The sequence below is a fragment of the Scyliorhinus canicula genome, chromosome 5 (genome assembly GCF_902713615.1).
Source record: "Scyliorhinus canicula chromosome 5, sScyCan1.1, whole genome shotgun sequence".
NCBI lineage: Eukaryota > Metazoa > Chordata > Chondrichthyes > Carcharhiniformes > Scyliorhinidae > Scyliorhinus > Scyliorhinus canicula.
The window spans coordinates 173874193-173895816 of NC_052150.1; the positions used below are offsets into that span (position 1 = coordinate 173874193).

The following is a 21624-nucleotide window of genomic DNA, read 5'->3' on the forward strand; positions in this document are numbered from 1 at the left end:
CGAAGGGACTCTGCCAGCCGGCATGGGTCCGCGCATGCGTGGGAACTTCAGCGGCTACTGACGTCATCCCCGCACATGCGCGGGGGGGTTCACCGACACGTCGGCCATCGCGGAGGCTGACACGGCCGGCGCGTAGGAAAAGAGTGCCCCCACGGCACAGGCCCGCCTGCAGATCGTGGGCCCCGATCACGGGCCAGGCCACCGTGGGGGCACCCCCTTGGGGCCAGATCGTCCCGCGCGCCCCCCCCTCCCCCAGGACCCCAGAGACCGCCCGCGCCGCCAGGTCCCACCGGTAAGTGACCTTGTCTAATTTACGCCGGCGGGACTGGCAAAGAACGGGCTGGACTTCGGCCCATCGCAGGTCAGAGAATCACCAGAGGGTGGGCGCTGCGAGCTGCCGCCGACCGGCGTGGCGTGTTTCCCGCTCCCACCGAATCTCCGGTGCCGGAGAATTCGGCAGCCGGCGGGGGCACGATTCACGCCATGCCCCCCCCCCCGGCAATTCTCCGACCCAGCGGGTCGTTTTACTTTCAGTTTGCTAGTATTTGTAACTTGATTTAATTCTATACTTCAAATGATTGCGTTCCATGTATAGCCACACAAGTAGTGTCTCATTTCAGAGATCTATAACTGAGCCAATTGCAAGCATTGAGGCAGTCTGATGTTTCGATCCCAGGAATGTAGAACATGATGTGTTGCAAATTCCAAACATTGTTTTCAGCAGATGATTTACAATTTCACTATGGTTTTCCACTTCAACAGGCAAAAAAGGCCCTGAAAAACATCCTGCAGAAATGCACATATTTGCCAGCTCTTGATCCGCTACTACATGATGCTCCTCCCAATGTCCTTAAACATGTTGTTGGACAGTATAGCAAGGTAAGAAAGGCACTGCATTTCTATCATGAATCAGTTCACCCATTAAGTTGAATTGAATGTTATATTTACTAGAAGCTGATAGAAGTTGTGTTCATCATTAACTTTTATGATAAATTATAGGGCAGCCGCATTGTAAAAGATTTAGTAGTATTTTCTGTGGTGATTAGTTGATTTACCATGGCATTGCACACTAAACAAAATTGAACAAGAAGGTGCATTTATACTGTGTCTTTCCAATCTCAGGATGTCCCAAAATGTTTTACACTCCGTAAAAATGTAAGTATAGTCACTGTTGTCATGTTGTGAAATGTGGAAGCCAATTTGCACATAACAAAGTTCCACAAAAATGAGATAATGACCAGATAATTGGTTTTAGTGATGTTAGTTGACGGAGGATACTAGGCAGGCCACTGTGGGGAACTTTACTGTGTTGTTCGGATGGTGGCATCGGAACGTTTTAGTCTACCTGTGAGTGCAGATGAGGCGTTGGTTTAATATCTCATTCAAAGGTGGCACCTCCAACAGTGCAGCACTCCCTTGCTGCTACACTGATGTGTCAGCCTGGATTCTGCTTCAGCCTCTGAAAAGGGGCTTGAATCCATTGCCTTGTGACTCAGTGCAGTCTTTGAGAGAAGCGGGGCTAGAAGACAGTGATAATTGCTATTGGGCAGTGAGATATAGTTCAGCTCCAATTCTAAACTTATGCATGTTGTCCTCACTTTTAAATTTCCATTATAAATACCTGTATCCACAAATATAAAGGAAACCACATTTGTAAACTTGTTATGTTGTAATTACATCCTCCTACCGGCAATACTGCATTCATAATGTGGCCAAGCAGGTTGAGTATCAACCTGAAAATCCTTCCACCACATGCCAGCTGTGGCAGACGGTAAGAGTGGAAGAGATTCCTGGACAGCCATGTGATGCAAAGTAGGTTGGAGTGTCGACGATCACTGTCCATGTCTCCAAATTACAAGGTGCATGTAAAAGTGAATGTTACTGCATTAACTCACACTCCCTGAATGAACTGTAACATCCCACACCACTGCACCACCTCCACTGGCATGTGTCATTACAACGTGACAAACTGACAGTTCCCATGAATAATTTGGGCATAGGAACTTACAGGAACAAGCTGACAGGAAATGCATGCAGACATTAAAGGGCTGGATTCTGCGAGACATCGCGAAACGCGATCGGCCGGAGAATCAGGTTTGACCTCGATTTTGTGCCGATTTTGCATTCTCCGGACCCCCCCCTACCCGACGAAATCGCGACGCCCACCGTGCGTACCGGAAAATCGCATTATTCGCCACAACGGCCGATTTCTCCCCTCACCCTCTGCAGATAATCATGTTTGGTAACCAACCAGCGATGTTGGCCGCCATGGCGGGGGCCGCTGCCCTGCACGCAGATCTGTGGCAGTGTCAGCAGAAGGGGCTCAGAGAGAAGGCGGAGGCTGCAGCAGAGGGGAGGGCTGCAGAGGGGCAGGTGGCAGCTGCTCAGGCTGGAGGCTGCCAACCCGGCAGGCCGAGGAGGAGGTGGAAGAACGGAACGAGGAGGAGGAGGTGGTGGTGCCAAGGAGGCGCCTGATGAGGCCCCGCGTGTACTGGCGCCTCATGTCCTTTGAGAAACTCCCGGACCGGTCATGCAGGAGAAGACTGCGGTTGAGCCGGGAGACTGTTGGACACATCTGCCACATGATGGCACACCTGGCACCACATGGGAGTGGGGGAGGACATCCGTTATCGGTGGCCGTCAAAGTGACGGTCGCCTTGAACCTTTATGCGATGGGGTCATTCCAGTCGCCGAGTGGGGACCTGTCCGGCATCTCCCAGGCATCGGCGCACAGGTGCATCCATGCCGTGACATGCAGACCGCTCCATCCAGTTCCCTATGGGCAGCATCCACCAGGATGCCCGTTCAGTGGGGGTCGCTGGTGTCGCTGGGATGCCCCAGGTGCAGGGGGTAATCGATGGGGTGCATGTCACCCTATAACCACCGGTGAATAACAGGCCGCTGTTCACAAACAGGAAGGGGTAACGGTCCAGCAGGTGGTCTGTGATCATCAGATGAGGATCCTGCATGTCTGCGCTCGATACCCTGGGCAGTTTGCATGACTCCCGATCGTGGGCACCGATCGCGGGCAGCGGGCCCGATGCCCGCGCACTATTTGTCCTTCCGCCGCCCCGCAGTATCCATTCGCGGGGCGGCTGAGGGGCATCCCGGCCCGCGCATGCGCGGGTCTCGCGCAAATACGCGATGATGTCATCCGCGCATGCGCGGGTTGGAGTCTTCCAATCCGCGCATGCGCGGCTGACGTCATATGACGCGTCAGCCGGCGCTAACTCGGGCAAGCGGGCTTAACGAAATTCGTTAACCCCGTGATGCCGGAGCTTACGGCGTCGGGCTGCTAGCCCCGACCGGGGACCAGAATCGGTTCCCGGTCGGGAAGGGGGGGGCTGGCATCAAACCCGCCCGGATTTGACGCCAGCCTTACGATTTCTCCCCATATGGGAGAATCTCGCCCTGTGTGTGTGTGGGGGGGGGGGGGGGGGGGGGGGGAGAGAGAATTATTAATTTCAGCCGCAGCACGCGTCAATGACGGAACCCGCGAATCGGCAGCCGGTCCGTCGGACGTTGCATGATGCGCCTGTGCTAACTCCTTGTTGGCCATTGAACAGCTCCACCTGGGGGCCCGATGATGCCGTCTTGAAATTCCACAGTTTTTACGACGGCGTCAACACTTAGCCTCATTTTCGGAGAATGCAGCCCAAGATTTTTAAGGCTGTTATTCAGGTGTTGCAGTTAGAGGGCAGAAGGATATTTGGAGCATAGATGAAGCAGGAAAGAGGGAGATGGGAATGGGTTGGGGGACTGAGAGGAAGCAAGGAGTGAAGGAGGACTGGGGACATGCAGATAGAGAGAAGGATGGCAGAGAAAAAGACAGGGAAGAGTGAGAGAAGCGTGTTGATGACAAAAAGAAAAGAAAATTGGGGTTAAAGGGATAATTGTCCAGGAAGGAGAAGGGGAAAAGGAAAAAAAGAAGAATTGAAAGGTGAGAAGAGGCTAATAGAAAATTGGTTGGAATGATGATATCTATCTTCAAAATGTTGGTCAGTAAGAAGCAAGTGGAGAACTGAGATTGTGCTTTTTGATCTAAGGGCTGAATACTCCACAATGTGCCATCATGTTGATAAGGGATTAAGGTCAAGATGCTCCTCACTGGGGGGTAGAGGGGTTTGATTTTGGTTATAATCTAGAGAGCTGGTCCATGAGCATGGGATTGGTGTAGAAGGGTCTATATGCTGCCCAGCAAGCGGCGAAGGCAGAGAAACCCTTCCCAAAATCGGATGGGGCAGGTTACCTCTATCATTTCTGCTGCTCAGTGGGTTTTCTTTCCCACATGTGTCAGCTCTAATACTCATTGGAGATGGGGGGGGGGGGGGGGGGGGGCATGACTTGTTTATTTTTGCTCAGGGTTGTAAAGTTTCATGCTAGAGGGTGGTATTATCGAATTTTTTAAATAGAATTTACAGTGCAGAAGGAGGCCATTCGGCCCATCGAGTCTGCACCGGCTCTTGGAAAGAGCACTCTACCCAAGCCCTACTCCACCCTATCCCCATAACCCAGTAACCCCACCTAACACTCAGGGCAATTTGGACCCTGGGGGCAATTTAGCCTGGCCAATTCACCTAACCTGCACATCTTTGGACTGTGGGAGGAAACCGGAGCACCCGGAGGAAACCCACGCACACACTGGGAGAACGTGCAGACTCCACACAGACAGTGACCCAAGCCGGGATTCGAACCTGGGACCCTGGAGCTGTGAAGCATTTGTGCTAACCACTGTGCTACCGTGCTACCGTGATTAGGTTGTCTTGGATATGGCTGGATGATGAACGCTGCCCCTTTGCGCTGGCCTACCACATTGCTGACCGATCTGCAACTATGACTATGTGCTTCATTCAGTAGCCATTCCATTTTTCTGAATTGTTCCATTTCCCCCATTGATGGGAAATGGCATTGTCTAGGCTGCTGATGGGAAATGGCATTGTCTAGGCTGCTGATGGGAAATGGCATTGTCTAGGCTGCTGATGGGAAATGGCATTGTCTAGGCTGCTGATGGGAAATGGCATTGTCTAGGCAGCTGATGGGAAATGGCATTGTCTAGGCTGCTGATGGGAAATGGCATTGTCTAGGCTGCTGATGGGAAATGGCATTGTCTAGGCTGCTGATGGGAAATGGCATTGTCTAGGCTGCTGATGGGAAATGGCATTGTCTAGGCTGCTGATGGGAAATGGCATTGTCTAGGCTGCTGATGGGAAATGGCATTGTCTAGGCTGCTGATGGGAAATGGCATTGTCTAGGCAGCTGCTCAGACTTCAAATTCAGTTAGGGGACCAAGAATCCACACCAGCAGTCAGGAATTCATTTTAAGAGATAAACATTTTCAAAGCTTTTGAATTTGCAGTTCCAGCAATCTAACAACAACAACCTTTTTAAAATGTTATAGTATATGAAATGTAAATTGAAGCAGCACAGGGCTACAATTAAGTGGTGAATGAAAATGATGGCATTGTTCCAGTACAGAAGGACTGTCACATGATGCTAGTTGCACCTCACTGTACTTCATAAATCACATATTGTGTCAACCTTTCCACAGCAGTCACACTCTTGCCTCTGAGTCACGTCATGGATCCTAGGCCCACTCTAGAGACTTGAGAATATGATCTGTAGGGGCTAACACTTCATTATTGTTTTTTGAATTCAGAGTACCCAATTATTTTTTTTCCAATTAAGGGGCAATTTAACATGGCCAATCCTCCTACCCTGCACATCTTTGGGTTGTGGGGGTGAAACCCACGCAGACACAGGGAGAATGTGCAAACTCCACAGGGACAGTGACCCAGACCCGGGATTCGAACCCGGGTCCTCAGCGCCATAGGCAGCAATACTGACCACTGTGCCACGTGCCGCCCTAACACTTCATTATTTAAGGTGCCATCTTTCACCTGAAATGTTAAACCAAATATCTGTCTACCTTGGAGATGACGAAAAGAGAGAAAAAATTAGGATAAAAACAGGAAACAGACTGCAAGGGAAAAGAGAAATTGAAGGGGAGTAAGTGAGGAGCGGCCAAAAAAAACTTGGACAGAGTGGCGGTACCTATCTTCAAAATGCTGGTCAGTAAGGAGCAATCAGAGGCCTGAGATTATGCTTTTTGATCTCGGGTCCGAGCAGTAATGTTTGAAGCCTAGCAAGCAAGTTCTGGCATTCTTGCCAACATTTATTCCTCAACTATCAAATAAGTCAGACATTTGGTAATTTATTTTACTGCTGTTTGTAGGACCTTGCTGCGTGAAATATTAGCTGTTGTGTTTCCAACATTACAACAGGGGCTACATTTCAAAAGTATATCACTGACTATAAATGGTGTATAAATGTAAATTCTTGCTTTCTATAATACAATCCCCACAGTGCCACCTACAGGGAAGGGACAGCAATAATGATGTTACATCCATTCACTTTTTTATATGTGATTAAAGCAGATTAATTATGCATTTTAAGGGAAATTAGACTCATCTGAACGCAAATTCATGTTGCAGCTAATTTTCTGAATCTTATCTTCCACATGACTGCCCCATTTATTATCAACCACCACCATGATCGTGTCATCATGTACAGCATTGAGACTTATCAGTTTGCTATCTCCCTTATTCTAATGTTTCTCCCTCTCTCTCCCTAACCCCGCACCATCACCTTCCACCCCTGAAAAAACTATCTTTCCTCACACAACCCCTATCACACTCTAATATTCCCAAACCTTGTCATTCCATTTGGCTGATATTGACACTTTGATGTCCTTGTTATCACCAGAAGCTGAACAACGTCCATTTCCACTGTTTTCCTGCTGCAAAGCAACCTCATGAGTTAGCGTACCATCAACTGAAATGTACGGCCAGTAATTTGCTCAGGCATCTATTACCAACCTTTCCTCAATCACCTCAAAGTCAACCACCACCTACCTTCCATAACCATTCCTAATATTACTCTAAGAACCTCCAGAAGCTGATGCGTAAATCCAACTCTTGCTCTTCATACCAATTTGACCAGTCTGACCTGCCTCTACCATGGCCCTCTACATGCCAAACATGAGGGTTGCACAGACATATGGGATCTGATTTTGTGGGGCAGGTGGTGGTCTCGCCCACTGGACAGGGACTGTTGGGGAACTCCATCAGTTCCATGAGGGAGGCCCAACAGAAACAAATTCTCTTCAGGCATGTGCATGGCCACCATCAGGCCTCCCCACAATTGAGGTCCCTGGCAGTTGAAATCCTGCCTATCAGAGCTTCCAATCTTGCTGCCATCCCCAGTGACAGCTGGCAACGATGCATCTACCAGAGGTCCAGGATCGACAAGGGACCTATAAGACCATAAGATATAGGAGCAGCATTAGGCCACTCGGCCCATCGAGTCTGCTCCGCCATTCAATCATGGCTGATATTTTTCTCATCCCCATTCTCCTTCCTTCGACCCATAACCCCTGATCCCCTTATTAATCAAGAGCCTATCTATCTCTGTCTTAAAAGACACTCAGTGATTTGGCCTCCACAGCCTTCTGCAGCAAAGAGTTCCACAGATTCACAACCCTCTGGCTGAAGAAATTCCTCCTCATCTCTGTTTTAAAGGATTGGTCCTTTAGTCTGAGATGGTATCCTCTGGTTCTAGTTTTTCCTACAAGTGGAAACATCCTCTCCACGTCCACTATCCAGGCCTCGCAGTATCCTGTAAGTTTTTATAAGATCCCCCCTCATCTTTCTAAACTCCGAGTACAGACCTAGAGTCCTCAACCGTTCCTCATACGACAAGCTCTTCATTCCAGGGATCATTCTTGTGAACCTCCTCTGGACCCTTTCCGAGGCCAGCACATCCTTCCTTAGGTACGGGGCCCAAAACTGCCCACAACACTCCAAATGGGATCTGACCAGAGCCTTATACAGCCTCAGAAGTACATCCCTGGTCTTGTATTTTTGCCCTCTTGACATGAATGCTAACATTGTATTTGCCCCCTTTTTAAAACAATATTTTTATTCTCCTTTGTCACGTTTTCTTCAAACTTTACCCCCACCAACAAACAATAAACGTTAACGGATACAATGTCAAACCCCTTATCAACAACAATGATCCCATGCTCCCTCCAACCTCCACACAACAGCCCGCATGACAATATAAGCATCAAATTTTTTAAAAACCCAAAAAAGGAATCAGGAATCGCCATGGTCACTATTAACATATAAAGTCCACCCCCCCAACCCCCCCCCCCCCCCCCCACTAATATTCAACGCCATCCAATCGCCGAAAGTGTACAATGAATGACACCCATGAATTGTAAACTCCCCCACCCCTCCTCCCAGACTCCTCCCCTCCACATCCTCTCGAAAACACCTCAGACAGTATCGGTCCCCTCCTCCAACTAGGCTCATCAAAACCTGTTCTACCAGGCTCTGGTGGCCGCAGCTACTCCCCCCCCCCCCCCCCCCCCCCCACCTAACTCCCGTTCACTGGCCGGCTTAAACCGGCCAGTGTGGAGGCCCCCGCCCGGTCCCAGGAAAAGAAAGAGATCCCTTTTGACACACAACCCCAGCATAAACACACAAGACCCAAAGAACCATCATTGCAAAGGAAAGTCCCAACTCTTACCTTGTCCAAATACACAGCGCGATTCATTTAGTACATACAACAACATGCATTGAAAAGATAAAGCTACATAAAGCTACATACTCTCCTACCAACCCCCTACCCTCAGTACAAGACCAGTCCTCAGTTCCATTTCTTAATTCTGTCACAGTCCTTCTGCCTTCGCAAACACCTCCGCCGTCACAAAATAAAAGTCTTTGGATTTGTAGGTCACCCTCAACTTAGCTGAATGCACTATGCTGACCGCACCCTGCTGTTATACAGTGCCGTCTTCACTCGGTCGAAGGACAACCGCCTCCTCGCCAACTCCACAGTAAAGTTCTGGTATATGTGCATACCAACTCTAGCCCACTGCCCCTCCCGCTTCTGCTTTTCCCAGCACAGGACCTTCTCCTTCACGTGGTACCTACTGAAAAAGACAGTCACTACTCTTGGTGGCTCACTTGCCTTTGGTATAGGCCTCCACGACTTAAAAGCCCGATCCGGTTCGTATCGAGAGGGATCTTCCCCCTCCCTCAATAGCTCCGCCATCATCGTGGCAAAATACTCTGTCGGCCTCGGGCCTTCCTGGGCTGTCTGTCAGCTTTTAACTTTCGTTTTAGGCTGTTTGCTGCAGGGTGTGTTTTAGTTTCGTTTTTAGTGTTGGAGCTGAAGCCAGACAAAGCAGGTGTATTGCTGTTCTCTCTGCCATGAAAAGACTATCTCTTGATCATTTGGTGAATTCAGAATTATAAATGTTTTCAGTAGTGAATGTAAACTTGATGTGCTTCTGTTAAAAGGTGTTTATTTTGTCTTCTGAATGTTGTTTGGGAAGTTATAAAGAATTATTTAGTGTTGTATTCTTCGGGGATTTTATTTGAATTGATGGTTGCTAAGATGTTCACTCTATGTTTGAAAAAGGTTAACTTGAGTTCATAGAATAAACATTGTTTTTCTTTAAAAATTACTTTTCCATTTCTGCTGCACCTGTAGAGTGGGCCGTGTGCTCCCCATACCACAATCTACTAAAAGTTGTGGGTCAGGTGAATTCCATGATACACTTTGGGGTTCTCTAAACCCTGGCCCATAACAGTTGCGATCATGCCTCTTCCACTTCCTTCAGTGTCTCACCCTGCTCCCGCACCTCAGCTGCTGCACTCAATATCGCCGCCCTCACCAGGATAATCGCCTCCTCCACCTGCACTTTCAGTACCGCCCCCATCTCCTTCCCCATCGTTTCCATGTGCTTTGTGAACTGTTTTCAAGTTCCATGGCCATCGCCTCAGTCATCCTTTCTGCCGTGAGTAGTGCAGCCTCACCCGGCACCCCAGCCTCCACCATCCTTCCAGTTTCTGAGCTGACCTTTCCACTCAACGGCGGACCTTCATTAGCTCCTTTTTTCACGTCGGTTTTTCTATGAGATTTGGACATCTCTCTTCTCTATTAGGGGCAGCACGGTAGCATTGTGGAAAGCACAATCGCTTCACAGTTCCAGGGTCCCAGGTTCGATTCCGGCTTGGGTCGCTCTCTGTGCGGAGTCTGTACATCCTCCCCGTGCGTGCGTGGGTTTCCTCTGGGTGCTCCGGTTTCCTCCCACAGTCCAAAGATGTGCAGGTTAGGTGGATTGGACATGATATTTTGCCCTTAGTGTCCAAAATTGCCCTTAGTGTTGGGTGGGGTTATTGGGTTATGGGGATAGGGTGGAGGTGTTGACCTTGGGTGGGGTGCTCTTTTCAAGAGCCGGTGCAGACTCGATGGGCCGAATGGCCTCCTTCTGCACTGTAAAATCTATGATCTATTCCTTCCTACCTTTGTTTCATCAAAAGTTGCCCCTGGGACGGGGCATCAAACCTCCGAAAAATCAATTCTCGGGCGGGAGCCCTCCAACCTGCGGCTTCCTCCTACCTCCCGCCACCGGAAGTCTCGCATTTGCCTTAACTGCTGTCTGAACCTGCATGTTAACCTTAAATGAATCATGAGCAAGGACTCCCACGTCCCTTTGTGCTTCTGATTTCCTAAGCATGTCCCCGTTTAGAAAATAGTCTATGTCTAAATTCCTCCTTCCAAAGTGCATAACCTCATACTTTTCCACATTGTATTTAATTTGCCACTTCATTGCCCACTCTCCTAGCCTGTCCAAATCCTTTTGCAGCCCCCTTGCTTCCTCAATCCTACCTGTCCCTCTACAGATCTTTGTATCATCTGCAAACTTAACAACAGTGCCTTCAGTTCCTTCTTCCAGATCATTTCAGACCAAAGGTGAGTGATGGCAGGATGGGGATCGTGGAGTGGGGATCACGAGAGAGGGGGATCAGTGGTAAGGGAAGAGGGTGGCTTTCAGCAACCCGTCCCATTCCTGATGCCAGTTCCCTCAATCAGGCACAGTTTGCCTGATAACAAGGGACTTACCTGACAGGGTTTTGCTGGGCAGACTTCCAAGGATGTGGGAAACACATGTGGCCCCCATTTAATCCCTGAGGCACCACTAAATTGCAGTGGCCTCAGGGATAATGCACCTTACTGGCATCCCGCTGCAGGTGGCTGGAGGTTTCTGCATTAGCTGCTTCCTCTCGCCAATTTACTTGGGGGACGTGCTCATGCTGCCAGGAGACTGGCACATGACCTCTCCTGCAGGTAAGTGGGTCTAGCTGCCATGAGCCCTGCCACAACAAGTTCCATTAAATCCACAATTAAAGGCCTTCAATCCATTGTTTCCTATGATGCACCTCCAGCCTCCTCCTTGCTTATTCCTTCTTTGATCATCCACATCCCCCATACTGTACAGTCTCTTCCATGTTCTTCTCACCTCCTGACTTCCCAAGCTGCTAAGCTTGCCTCTTTCATGAAAGCTGTTAAACATTCTCATCCATACTACTCAAAATTTCCTTCTCAGTCCAATGACCTAATTTCTCAGTAGTCTCCTTTCCAAACTTCTTAAATACCTATCCGCTGGACTGCTACAATTTGTTCCTTGCGAACTTCGCTATTTCTACCCGAAAGAAACAATGAATTATTTTGTGTACCGTGACCCTTGTTCTTACTTACTGTAATGCCCACATCCCTATCACTTCTATCCTTACCAAGCTCCACTGGCTTTCTGTGTGTAGAAAATGGTTTAAGATTCTTAACCTCACTTTTTCCAACTCCCCGTTTGCCTGTAGCCCTCTGTTCCTGCATTGGCTCCCAAGATCAAAACCATTGCTCCACCATTGGCAACTGCTACTTCAGTCCATGATCTGTTGAATACCCTTTCTCAACATCTTCATCTAATGCCACTGAATGTTATGGGGAAGGGATTTGACTCTTTGTTGGGGATAGTCTTTGGCTGGCACTTGTATGGCATGAATGGTATCCACACAGACCCCAAACCAGGAAGCACAATTACACTGCAGCAAAAGTGACTCGTCTTAGGCCCATACATATGCTTTGTTTTTTATGCATACCACTGAACCATCACACTTTTTTCAACTTAGGTGAGGTGGTTAAATTGCTATTTAAAAGTGGGTACCGATTTGCAAATGTTTTAACCTATCGTTCACTCGGGCTGGTTTAGCACAGTGGGCTAAACAGCTGACTTGTAATACAGAACAATGCCAGCAGCACGGGTTCAATTCCCGTACCAGCGTCCCCGAACAGGTGCCAGAATGTGACAACTAGGGGCTTTTCACAGTAACTTCATTGAAGCCTACTTGTAACAATAAATGATTATTATTATGAAGGGAGCAGAGATAAAATTTAACCTTTTTACACAAGGTCTCTAGCCAGCAGCATCAGGGCAGTTTGTTAATTGTTTTGTACTTTAGTGAACATCTAGGGGGTGGAAAATAATTTGTAATCAAGTCTTTTTCTTATTTGCATGATACCTTTGCATCCCAGTTGTCTTTGACAGGCAACACTAGCTTTATGTTTAGAATTACAGAATTGTTACAGTGCAGAAGGGTGCCATTTGGTATATCATGTCTGCACCAGTTCTCCAAGTGAACGCTATGACTTAGTGCCATTCCCCTGCCTATTTCCCATACCCTAGCATATTGTTTAGACAAGCTTGTCATTCCCTGACTGGGAATTGAACCCAGGCCATGGCGGTGAAAGCGCCGAATCCTAACCACTAGACCATCAAGGAAAATTGATGGCACCCTGGCATCCTCTGAAACTTGAAGAGATGGAAATTAATTCCAATTGAATACATTGCATTATTTGTTACATATGCTTTGCAAGTGAGAATAATGATAATTGCTGCAATATTCAGAAGTAAAATTTAAAAGGTCGTACCAAGGTAGCCATCCAATCCCCGTAAGTTTTCAATGGTAAAGTGCAAATGGTTAAACTTCGTCTATCACCAGAAGTACAGGAAGGATAAATGCATTCATTCATGTCAAGCTCAAAAGCAATTCAGTTTTTCCAGCCTTACTGTATAATGTGAATCACCATGGAGTTGGGGAATTAAAAAGGGAGAAAACGACTTATAGTTTTTTATTGAGAAAATATGATCCCATCTTTTGTAACAGGTGTCTTGGGTGTGAGGAGAGAAGTGAGATTAACTGGATGAAACCATGGCAAAATCCCATTGGCCTCCTAGCCCTTGTAAGAAAATCCATTCCACTCAGTCATTTTTTTTCATTAAAGTTGAGTTAGCTCATGTTTGAGCAGGTAACAATATTAAATGATCAACATATATTCTCAACTAAGTACCTTCCATGGTTGCCATCTGTCTGATTGGGTTATATAAATGTGGATATTAAACAGTATCCACAATTTTCATTAACAACCTACAGTCACTGTTAAAAAGGCAGGACAGTGGACTACCGGTGGTGGCATGTCAGGAGAAGTCTCACACAAGACAGTTCCCTCCAGGGCACTTGTTTTTCAGCCCTTTTTGCCCAGTATTGGAGTAGTTTTGGTGGGAAAACCTATCCACTTGAAGACACAAGGGGCTGGATTCTCCGCTGGTGGGATGCTCCATTTTGCCGCCTGCCCGGGGTTTCCCGATGGGGTGGGGCTACCCCACAATGGAAAACCCCATTGACCAGCTGGTGTGATGGAGCATCCCGCCGGCGGGGTGAAGCAGAATCGTGGCGCAGCGGGGCGGAGAATCCAGCCCCAGGTTCTTGCATCAGAAAAATGCCAAGAAAGGCTGGGGGTAAGAAACTGGTGGACAAAAATTCGTCGACTGGTTCTGAGGCTTTGTGTGGCGATTCTGTGAAAAAAATGGCGGTGGCTGCTCCAATGACTGCGGCCGCTCCAATAATGGCGGACATGCTTGCCGGTGTGCATGTCTACTGCCATTGAGGAATATGTTACGTTCAACAAGAATTTGTCTATCTCACCCTTCCACATTGTGGAAACCCCTTAAAGCAGTTAATAGAATGGAGATAATCCCCTACAAGGCGCATCAAGATAGGGCTGCAAGGACAGGGCGGCAGAGGTTGGTGGAGGCTATCCTTGAGGTAGACCACTGGTATTCATGTGATTCTACCCTGGAGTAGCTGGCGAACATGAAAACCTGCAGATGCAGTTTGAACTGTTTTCTACAGGACAGGCTGTGAGCCAGCTGTGATGCGGGGGAGGGGGGGAGGGGGGGGGGGGGGGCAATCCACCTACCCAGCACATATTTGGGTTGTGGGGGCCGAAACCCACGCAAACACGGGGAGAATGTGCAAACTCCACCTGGAGCCGGGATCGCACCTGGGACCTCGGTGCTGTGAGGCAGCAGTGCTAACCACTGCGCCACCGTGCTGCCTGCCCAGCCGTCTTTTAGCCCACCAGCTCAGATGGCTTCTCGGATTAGGGAATTGGGTGGAAGCTTGGTCTCTGCCCCAGTTAAGGGTAATGCGGGTTTTGAGGAGACAACTATTTCAGGGATCAGCGTCTTATAGAAATTTGTGAGAAAACTGTTGAATCCAGCGTCTTGGCCTCTATGCGCAGATGTAATTTTTTTCCAGAGTAAGGAGTCCAAAGCTACCCTGCCAAGCTTATACAGCCAGGAGAACAAAAGATCTGCCAGATAATTGTGACGCCAGCTCAGGAGTTTGTATGAGACCATGTTGACAAAATGGCTCAGTTGATCACTGCAGAGCCAGTAATGACTGCTGTTTCCAATGTGCATCAGAGGAACCTCTTTCATCCTCACTACATAAATCCATGTCCCTGTCCTATTAATATTTAGTATTCATCAAATGCAACACATACTCCATTAAAGCAATCAAAAATAGCATCTAGCACCATCTTGTTTATGCCTATGCACTCGTCATTACTGACAGGGCAGCACGGTAGCACAGTGGTTAGCACTGTGGCTTCACAGCGCCAGCACCCCGGTTCGATTCCCGGCTAGGTCACTCTCTGTGCGAAGTCTGCACGTTCTCCCCGTGTCTACGTGGGTTTCCTCTGGGTGCTCCGGTTTCCACCTACAAGTTCCGAAAGACGTGCTGTTAGGTAATTTGGACATTCTGAATTCTACCTCTGTTTCCCCGAACAGGCACCGGAATGTGGTGACTAGGGCCTTTTCACAGTAACTTCATTGCAATGTAAGCCTACTTGTGACAATAAAGATTATTATTATAAAATCTATATTAGATTAATAGTTATTCAATTATATCATAGGATTTCCTGGAATTCCAGGGCGCCCTTTTTGTTCCCAGGTGCATATGGGGTCATATCCCTTCTCAGTGTAGAGTGGCAATTTTCCAAAGAAATGTCCAAGGCCTTATATGTCACCACAATAACTGCTGAACACAAGAAAGAAATTCTAAACCACTTGATAAGAAGATGTAAAGCTTGCAATCAGGAGAACCAGAAATATTGAAAGAACACAAAGCAGGCTGCAGTATAACAAAATAATTTCATCAAATCAGCAAGTCAAAAAACATTTTTTCATATTAAAAGGAAAACAGACAAAGTTGGTGTTATAATTGGAGAAATATTACAATTTTTAGTCTTTTAAAGTATTGCATTACTTCCTGCAATGCTTCCTGTTGAACTTTGATAAAACACAAAGTTACTATTATTCACACTTTAGAAAAGATATATTGGCCTTAGAGGGAGTGCATCATAGATTTATTTGAATGATACCTGGACTCCGAGGATTAAATTACAAAGAGTGATGACACAAAATAGGGTTGTATTCTCTGGAATTTAGAAGATTAAGGAGCAACTTGCTCAAAGTTTTCAAGCTGCTAAGGAGAACAGGTAGGGTAGATTAAAACTATTTCCATTGGTTGGGAAGTTACGATTAGGGGCATAGTCTAAAAATTAGCCCTAGACTTTACAAGAGTGAAATAAGGAAAAACTTCTTCATGCAAAGGGTGGTAGATGTTTGTAACTCTCTCGACAAATGACAAATCGAATGACTTCCGGTGGCGGCATGTAGGTGGAAGTCGCACGTTGGGTAGCTCCTGCTCGAGGCTCGATTTTTTGGAACTTAATGCCCAGTCCCGGGGGCAATATTTAAACGAACAGCTGCAGGAAGACACAAAGAAGGAGGAGGATGTCTAAAACTCAGAAAAAGGCTGCCGGGAAGAAGGGGACAAGTGAAGGTTCGCCGTTGAGCGAAAGGCTCAGCCTGGCAACAGGAAAGATGGCGGAGGCTGGGTTGGGCCGCACCCTTCACAGCACAAAAGATGACCGAGGTGATGGCCGTGGACTTTGAAGAACAGTTTATACATGTAGGTGATGAGGAAGGAAATGATCGCGGCGAAGAAGGTATTGGTGGAGGAGGTGATTGCCGCGGTGAAGGCGGAGGTGTTGAAGACATTGGCTGGGTTGTGGGAGCAGGGTGAGAAACTGAAGGGGGTGGAGGAGGCCTTGTTGCAATCAGCTCACCTCAATGGCTAAGAAGCTGCAGATGGTGGAGCATTGGAAGAGAGGTTGGTGGTATTGGCGAGTGTGTATGGCCCTAACTGGGATGATGCAGAGTTTGTAAGGAAAGTGCTTGGGCCCATCCCAGATTTGGACTCACACTAGCTAATAGTAAGAGGCGATTGGAATATGGTGCACGAGCTGAGGATGGACAGGTTGCAGCCACACTCGCATGCCCAGTCGGTTGGGGGGGGGGGGGGGGGGGCATGGAGGTTTTTGCACCCGAGGGAGCGGCAGTACTCGTTGTTCTCCCCGGTTCACAAAGTATATTCAAGGATAGACTTTTTTGTGGTAGGGAAGGCGTTGTTGGCTGGGATTAGGGGATCACAGTACTCAGCAAAAATAATTTCAGACCATGCACCGCACTTGGTGGATGTGGTCCTGGAGAAGAGGGTAGCCCAGAGGCCGGGGTGGAGAATGGATGTGGGGTTGTTGGGGGGCCGAAGCTCCTGTGCGAAGATCAGAAAAGTGATTGAGGAGTACGTAGGATTTAACTGTACTGGGGAAGTATCACAGGCGGTGGTATGGGAGGCCCTGAAGGCAGTAGTGAGGGGGGAGGTGATATCATTTCAGGCCAAGGTTGATAAAGAGGACAGGGAGTAGTGTCAAAGGCTGGTAGAGGAGATGTTGGAGGTGGACAGGAAATACATGGATGATGCAGATCCGGCCCTTCTGGATAAGAGGAAGGAGCTTCAGGCTAGTTTTGACCAGTTGACTACAGGGAAGGCGGTGCACAAACTGAGGCGGGCAATGGTAGCGTATTTGAATATGGGGAGAAGGTGGGGTATATGCTGGAGGGAGGCAGCGGCGAGGGAGATAGTCCAGGTGTGAGATATGATGGGGAAATTGGTGGTGGCTCCGGAGCAGATTAATAGGGTGATGGAGTAGTTTTATGAAAAGCTGTATAGGTCAGAGCCATAGGGAGAGGAACAAGGTAGTTCTTGGACGGGTTGTTGCATCTAAGGCTGGAGGAGGAAGATAGGGCCAGATTGGAGGGGTTGGTGGGGGAACAAGAGGTGAAGGAGGCAAATGGGAAGATGTAATCGGGGTAGGCGGCAGGGCCGAATGGGTTCCCAGTGGAGTATTGTAAGACGTTCAAAGACAAATTGTCGCCGCTGATGGTGGGGATGTTTGAGGAGGCGATAGGGAAGGGGTGCTACCACAAACTTTGGGACAGGTTTCGATCTTCCTCCTGTTAGAAAAAGATGAGGACCCAACGGAATGTGGATCGTATAGGCCCATATCGTTACTGAATGTGGATAGCAAGATGCTGGCGAAGGTACTGGCGGCTAGATTGGAGGGGTGCCTCCTGAGGTGATAGGGGAAGACCAGACAGGGTTGTGAAAGGAAGGCAGCTATTTTTGAATATCCGGAGATTATTAAATGTAATCATGACGCTGGTCGAGGGATAGGAGACGATGATGGTGGTGCTAGATGCGGAAAAGGCGTTTGATTGGATGGAGTGGGGTACTTGATGATGTTCCAGAGAAATTCGGGATTGGGCCGAGATTAACGAAATACGTGCGGCTATTATATAGGGAACTAACCGGCCTCCACATTGCTGGAGGAGGTGCTGATGACAAGGGGACTGGAGAAGGGGATAGTGTCAGCGGTGTACGGAGCTATTTTGGAAGAGGATAAGGCACCACTGGAAGGGATCAAAGCAAAGTGGGAGGAAAAGTTGGGAGAGGTTATAGAGGAGGGGGTCTGGTGTGAGGTGCTCTGGAGAGTAAATGCCTCCACCTCATGTGCGCGGTTGGGGTTAATACAGCTGAAGGTGGTATACAGAGCACACCTCACGAGGGCGAGGATGAGCCGATTCTTTGAAGGAGTAGAAGATGTGTGTGAGCATTGTGGGGGCCCCCCCGCTAATCACATTCATATGTTTTGGTCCTGTCCAAAGCTAGAGGATTACTGGAAAGAGGTTTTTAGGGTCATTTCCAAGGTGGTGCATGTGAAACTGGACCCAGGTCCCCGGGAGGCCATATTCGGAGTGTCGGACCAGCCAGGGTTGGAAACGGGTGCGGAGGCAGATATCGTAGCCTTCGCCTCGTTGATCGCCCGAAGGCGGATCCTGTTGGGATGGAGAGCAGCCTCTTCACCCTGTGCCCTGGCGTGGCGGGGGGACCTGTTGGAATTCTTGACTCTTAAGAAGGTTAAGTTTGAACTGAGGGGAAGGACGGAGGGGTTCTACAAGTCATGGGCATTATTCATTAGGCACTTTCAAGAACTGGAACTGGATAATATCGAATATTAGTTGGGGGGAATGGGTGGGAGGGTTGGGGGGGAGGGGGGCTGTCTGCATTAAGGGTGACTATGGGCAATCCCTGATTCATTTATTTATGTAAACATGCGGGCTAATGTTTGGGGGTTGGTGGGAGGATGGGATCGTTGTTATTGTTATGGGATTGACATATTTGTTGCTGATTATTGTTTATTGTTGGTGGGTGTAAATTTGGGAGAAAATGTGAAAAAGGAGGAGAATAAAAATATTTTAAAAATATAGGGAACTAATGCCGAGTGTTCGCACAAATAATATGAGCTTGGGGTACTCTTCTCTGCACCGGGATACCAGGCAGAGGTGTCCAATGTTCCCCCTGCTACTTGCATTAGTGATAGAACCATTGGCCATTACTGTAAGGAGTTCCGGGCTGTGGAAGCGGAAAGTGTGGGGGGATGGAACATAGGGGATGGAACATGTACACGGACGATTTATTGGTTGTATGTTTCAGAGCCGAGTACATCGATGGGGAACATAATGGGACTTCTCCAAAGATTTGGGTCGTGTTCAGGATCTCAACTAAATTTGTAGAAGAGTGAGTATTTTGTGGTGTCCCAGCCAAGAGCAGGCATGGGAGTGGGGGCTGCCATTTTATAGGGCAGCAACCCACTTCAGGCACTTGGGTGCAGGTGGCGCGGGACTGAGGTGGTAGGGCTACATAGGTACAATTTTACCAGCTTGGTGGGACAACCTCCCTTTGCCAGGGGTCGGGTGCAGGAGATTAAAATTAATGTGTTGCCATGATATTTGTTTTTGTTTCAGTGCCTGCCGGTCTTTTTACCGAAGGCATTCCTCAACGAAGTGGACAAATTGGTCACCTCGTTTATCTGGGGAGGAAAAGTAGCTCGGATCAGGAAGGTGGTCGTGCAGAGAGGGCGGCAGGCGCGGGGGCTAATTTACTATACTATGACAAACATGGAATAGGTGAGGAGCTGTGTCGTGGGGAGGGGGAGTGAGTCCCTGGGAGTCCCGACGGGTTAGGATGGTCGGAAGGTCTGTGCAGGGGGTCGGGGTTGAGGACGCTGGTAACGGCGCTACTTCCATTGGCCCCGGGCAAGTGTTCTGGGCATCTGGTGGCGGCAACACTGAAGATTTGGAGGCAGTTGAGGCAGCACTTTAAGTTGGGGGCTGGGTTAGGGGAGATGCTGAGCAAGGGGAACCATAAGTTTGAGCCAGAGAGGTTGGATGGGAGGTTTCGGAGATGGGATGAGAGGGGGGTCAGGGTATTAAAAGAGCTGTTCCTGGGGGGATGTTTTGTGAGGTTGGAAGAGTTGGGGGAGAAGTATAGACTGGGGATAAGGGAAGGGTTTTTGTACCTGCAGCTCTAGACTTTGCAAGGAAGGAAGTTCCAATCTTCCCAATGGCGCCGGCCCCCTCATTATTGGAAGAGATATTGACAGCACGGGAATTGGAGAAGGGGATGGTGTCAGTATTTTACGGGAAGATTCTGAAGGAGGATGGTGTGTCCATGGTACAGATTAAGGTCAAGTGGGAAGAAGAGTTTGGGGAGGCAGTGGAAGAAGGTGCGATGAAGAGTGAACTCCTCAAGCTCATGCAAGAAGTTAGGGATGATACAGCTGAAGGTCATATATCGGGGGCACCTCATGAGGGCGAGGGTGAGTTGACTCTTCGAGGGAGTGGAGGATATCTGTGGGGTGCGGGACGCCGCAAACCATGTACATATGTTTTGGTCCTGTCCGAATTTGGAGAGGTATTGGAGGGAGGTCTTTAGCATCATCTCAGGGGTTATGCATGTGGACTTGGAACTGGGCCCCTTCGAGGCCATTTTCGGGGTGTCGGACCAGCCTGAGCTGCAGGCGGGTGTGGGGACAGATGTTTTATCCTTCACCTCGCTGATTGCCCAGAAGTGGGTCCTGTTGGGGTGGAGATCAGCTTCTCCACCCTGTGCCTCGGTGCGGCAGGGGGACCTACTTCAATTTTTGATCCTTGAGAAGGTGAAATTTGAGCTGGGAGGGGGGTGAAGGAGGGGTTCTACAATTCATAGGGACTGTTTATTATGCACTTTCGGGAACTGGTTGTTTTTGAACATTAGGGGAAGGGGGAGGGGGGTGCGGTTGGGTTTACCATTTTACTGTTTTGGTAACTTGTTCCTGGAATGCACAAATGGATGTACTGGATTGTATATTGCTGTGGTTGATGTTTCGGGGGGGGGGGGGGGGGGGGTTTATTTGACTTGTTTTTCTTTTGTTGTTTATTTGTTGAAAATGTGGAGAATAATTTTTTTTTTTTAAAAACCAAATGACAAATCAATTGTCAATTTTAAATCTGAGATTGATAGATTTTTGTTAACCGAAAACATTAAGGGGTTGGTCAAAGGCAGGTTGAAGATTTGCCGTGGTGTCATTGAATGGCGGAACAAGCTCAAGGGATTAAATTGTCTACACGTATTCCTATTTTCTATGTTCTGAACACACCTATCATTAAATACTCACTATAAGAAAGGCCACAAGAGATTGGATAGTTTAGAAAAATGTAAAAAAAAGTATAAATGAGCAGAGCTGTCTTCTATGCTCACTACTCTTTATGGTAAAAGCACTAACTTTTCCCTATTCAAATCATGTAAATACTTGTTTTATATTTGCATTCTCTCTGATAGGTACTCCCACATGATGCTAAAGCCCGTCGTCTTTTTGTCACAAGTGGTGGACTGAAAAAAATTCAAGAGATTAAAGCAGAACCTGGTTCAGTGATGCAGGAATACATTAATGGCATTAACAACTGTTATCCTGAAGAAATTGTCAGGTAAAATGGCTATCATTCTGCTTGAACTTTCTCTTTTCCAATTTGCTTAATCGATGCTAAGGTTAATTTTGTTTTTAAAAGAAAGGCTAGTTTGGTCAATTTCAAAGCTGATTATTAGAATTCGTCAACTTTTTTTGTTTAGCTGGTAATTAGCAATCTTG

At 48.0% G+C, this 21624-nt stretch overlaps 1 protein-coding gene and 1 non-coding gene across 3 annotated transcripts in view; one reads left to right on the forward strand and one right to left on the reverse strand.

Annotated features, from left to right (window-relative positions):
• Window positions 1-21624, forward strand: part of spag6 (sperm associated antigen 6) — a 265208-nt gene that overhangs the window by 215025 nt on the left and 28559 nt on the right. For both annotated transcript variants that reach the window (XM_038798106.1, XM_038798105.1), the window contains exons 9-10: window positions 763-879; window positions 21318-21463. In XM_038798106.1, coding sequence (XP_038654034.1) covers window positions 763-879; window positions 21318-21463 — 263 coding nt within the window. The remainder of the gene's footprint in view (window positions 1-762; window positions 880-21317; window positions 21464-21624) is intronic.
• trnae-uuc lies at window positions 12617-12688 on the reverse strand. The gene has a single exon. It is a non-coding gene; the product is annotated as a tRNA-Glu (tRNA).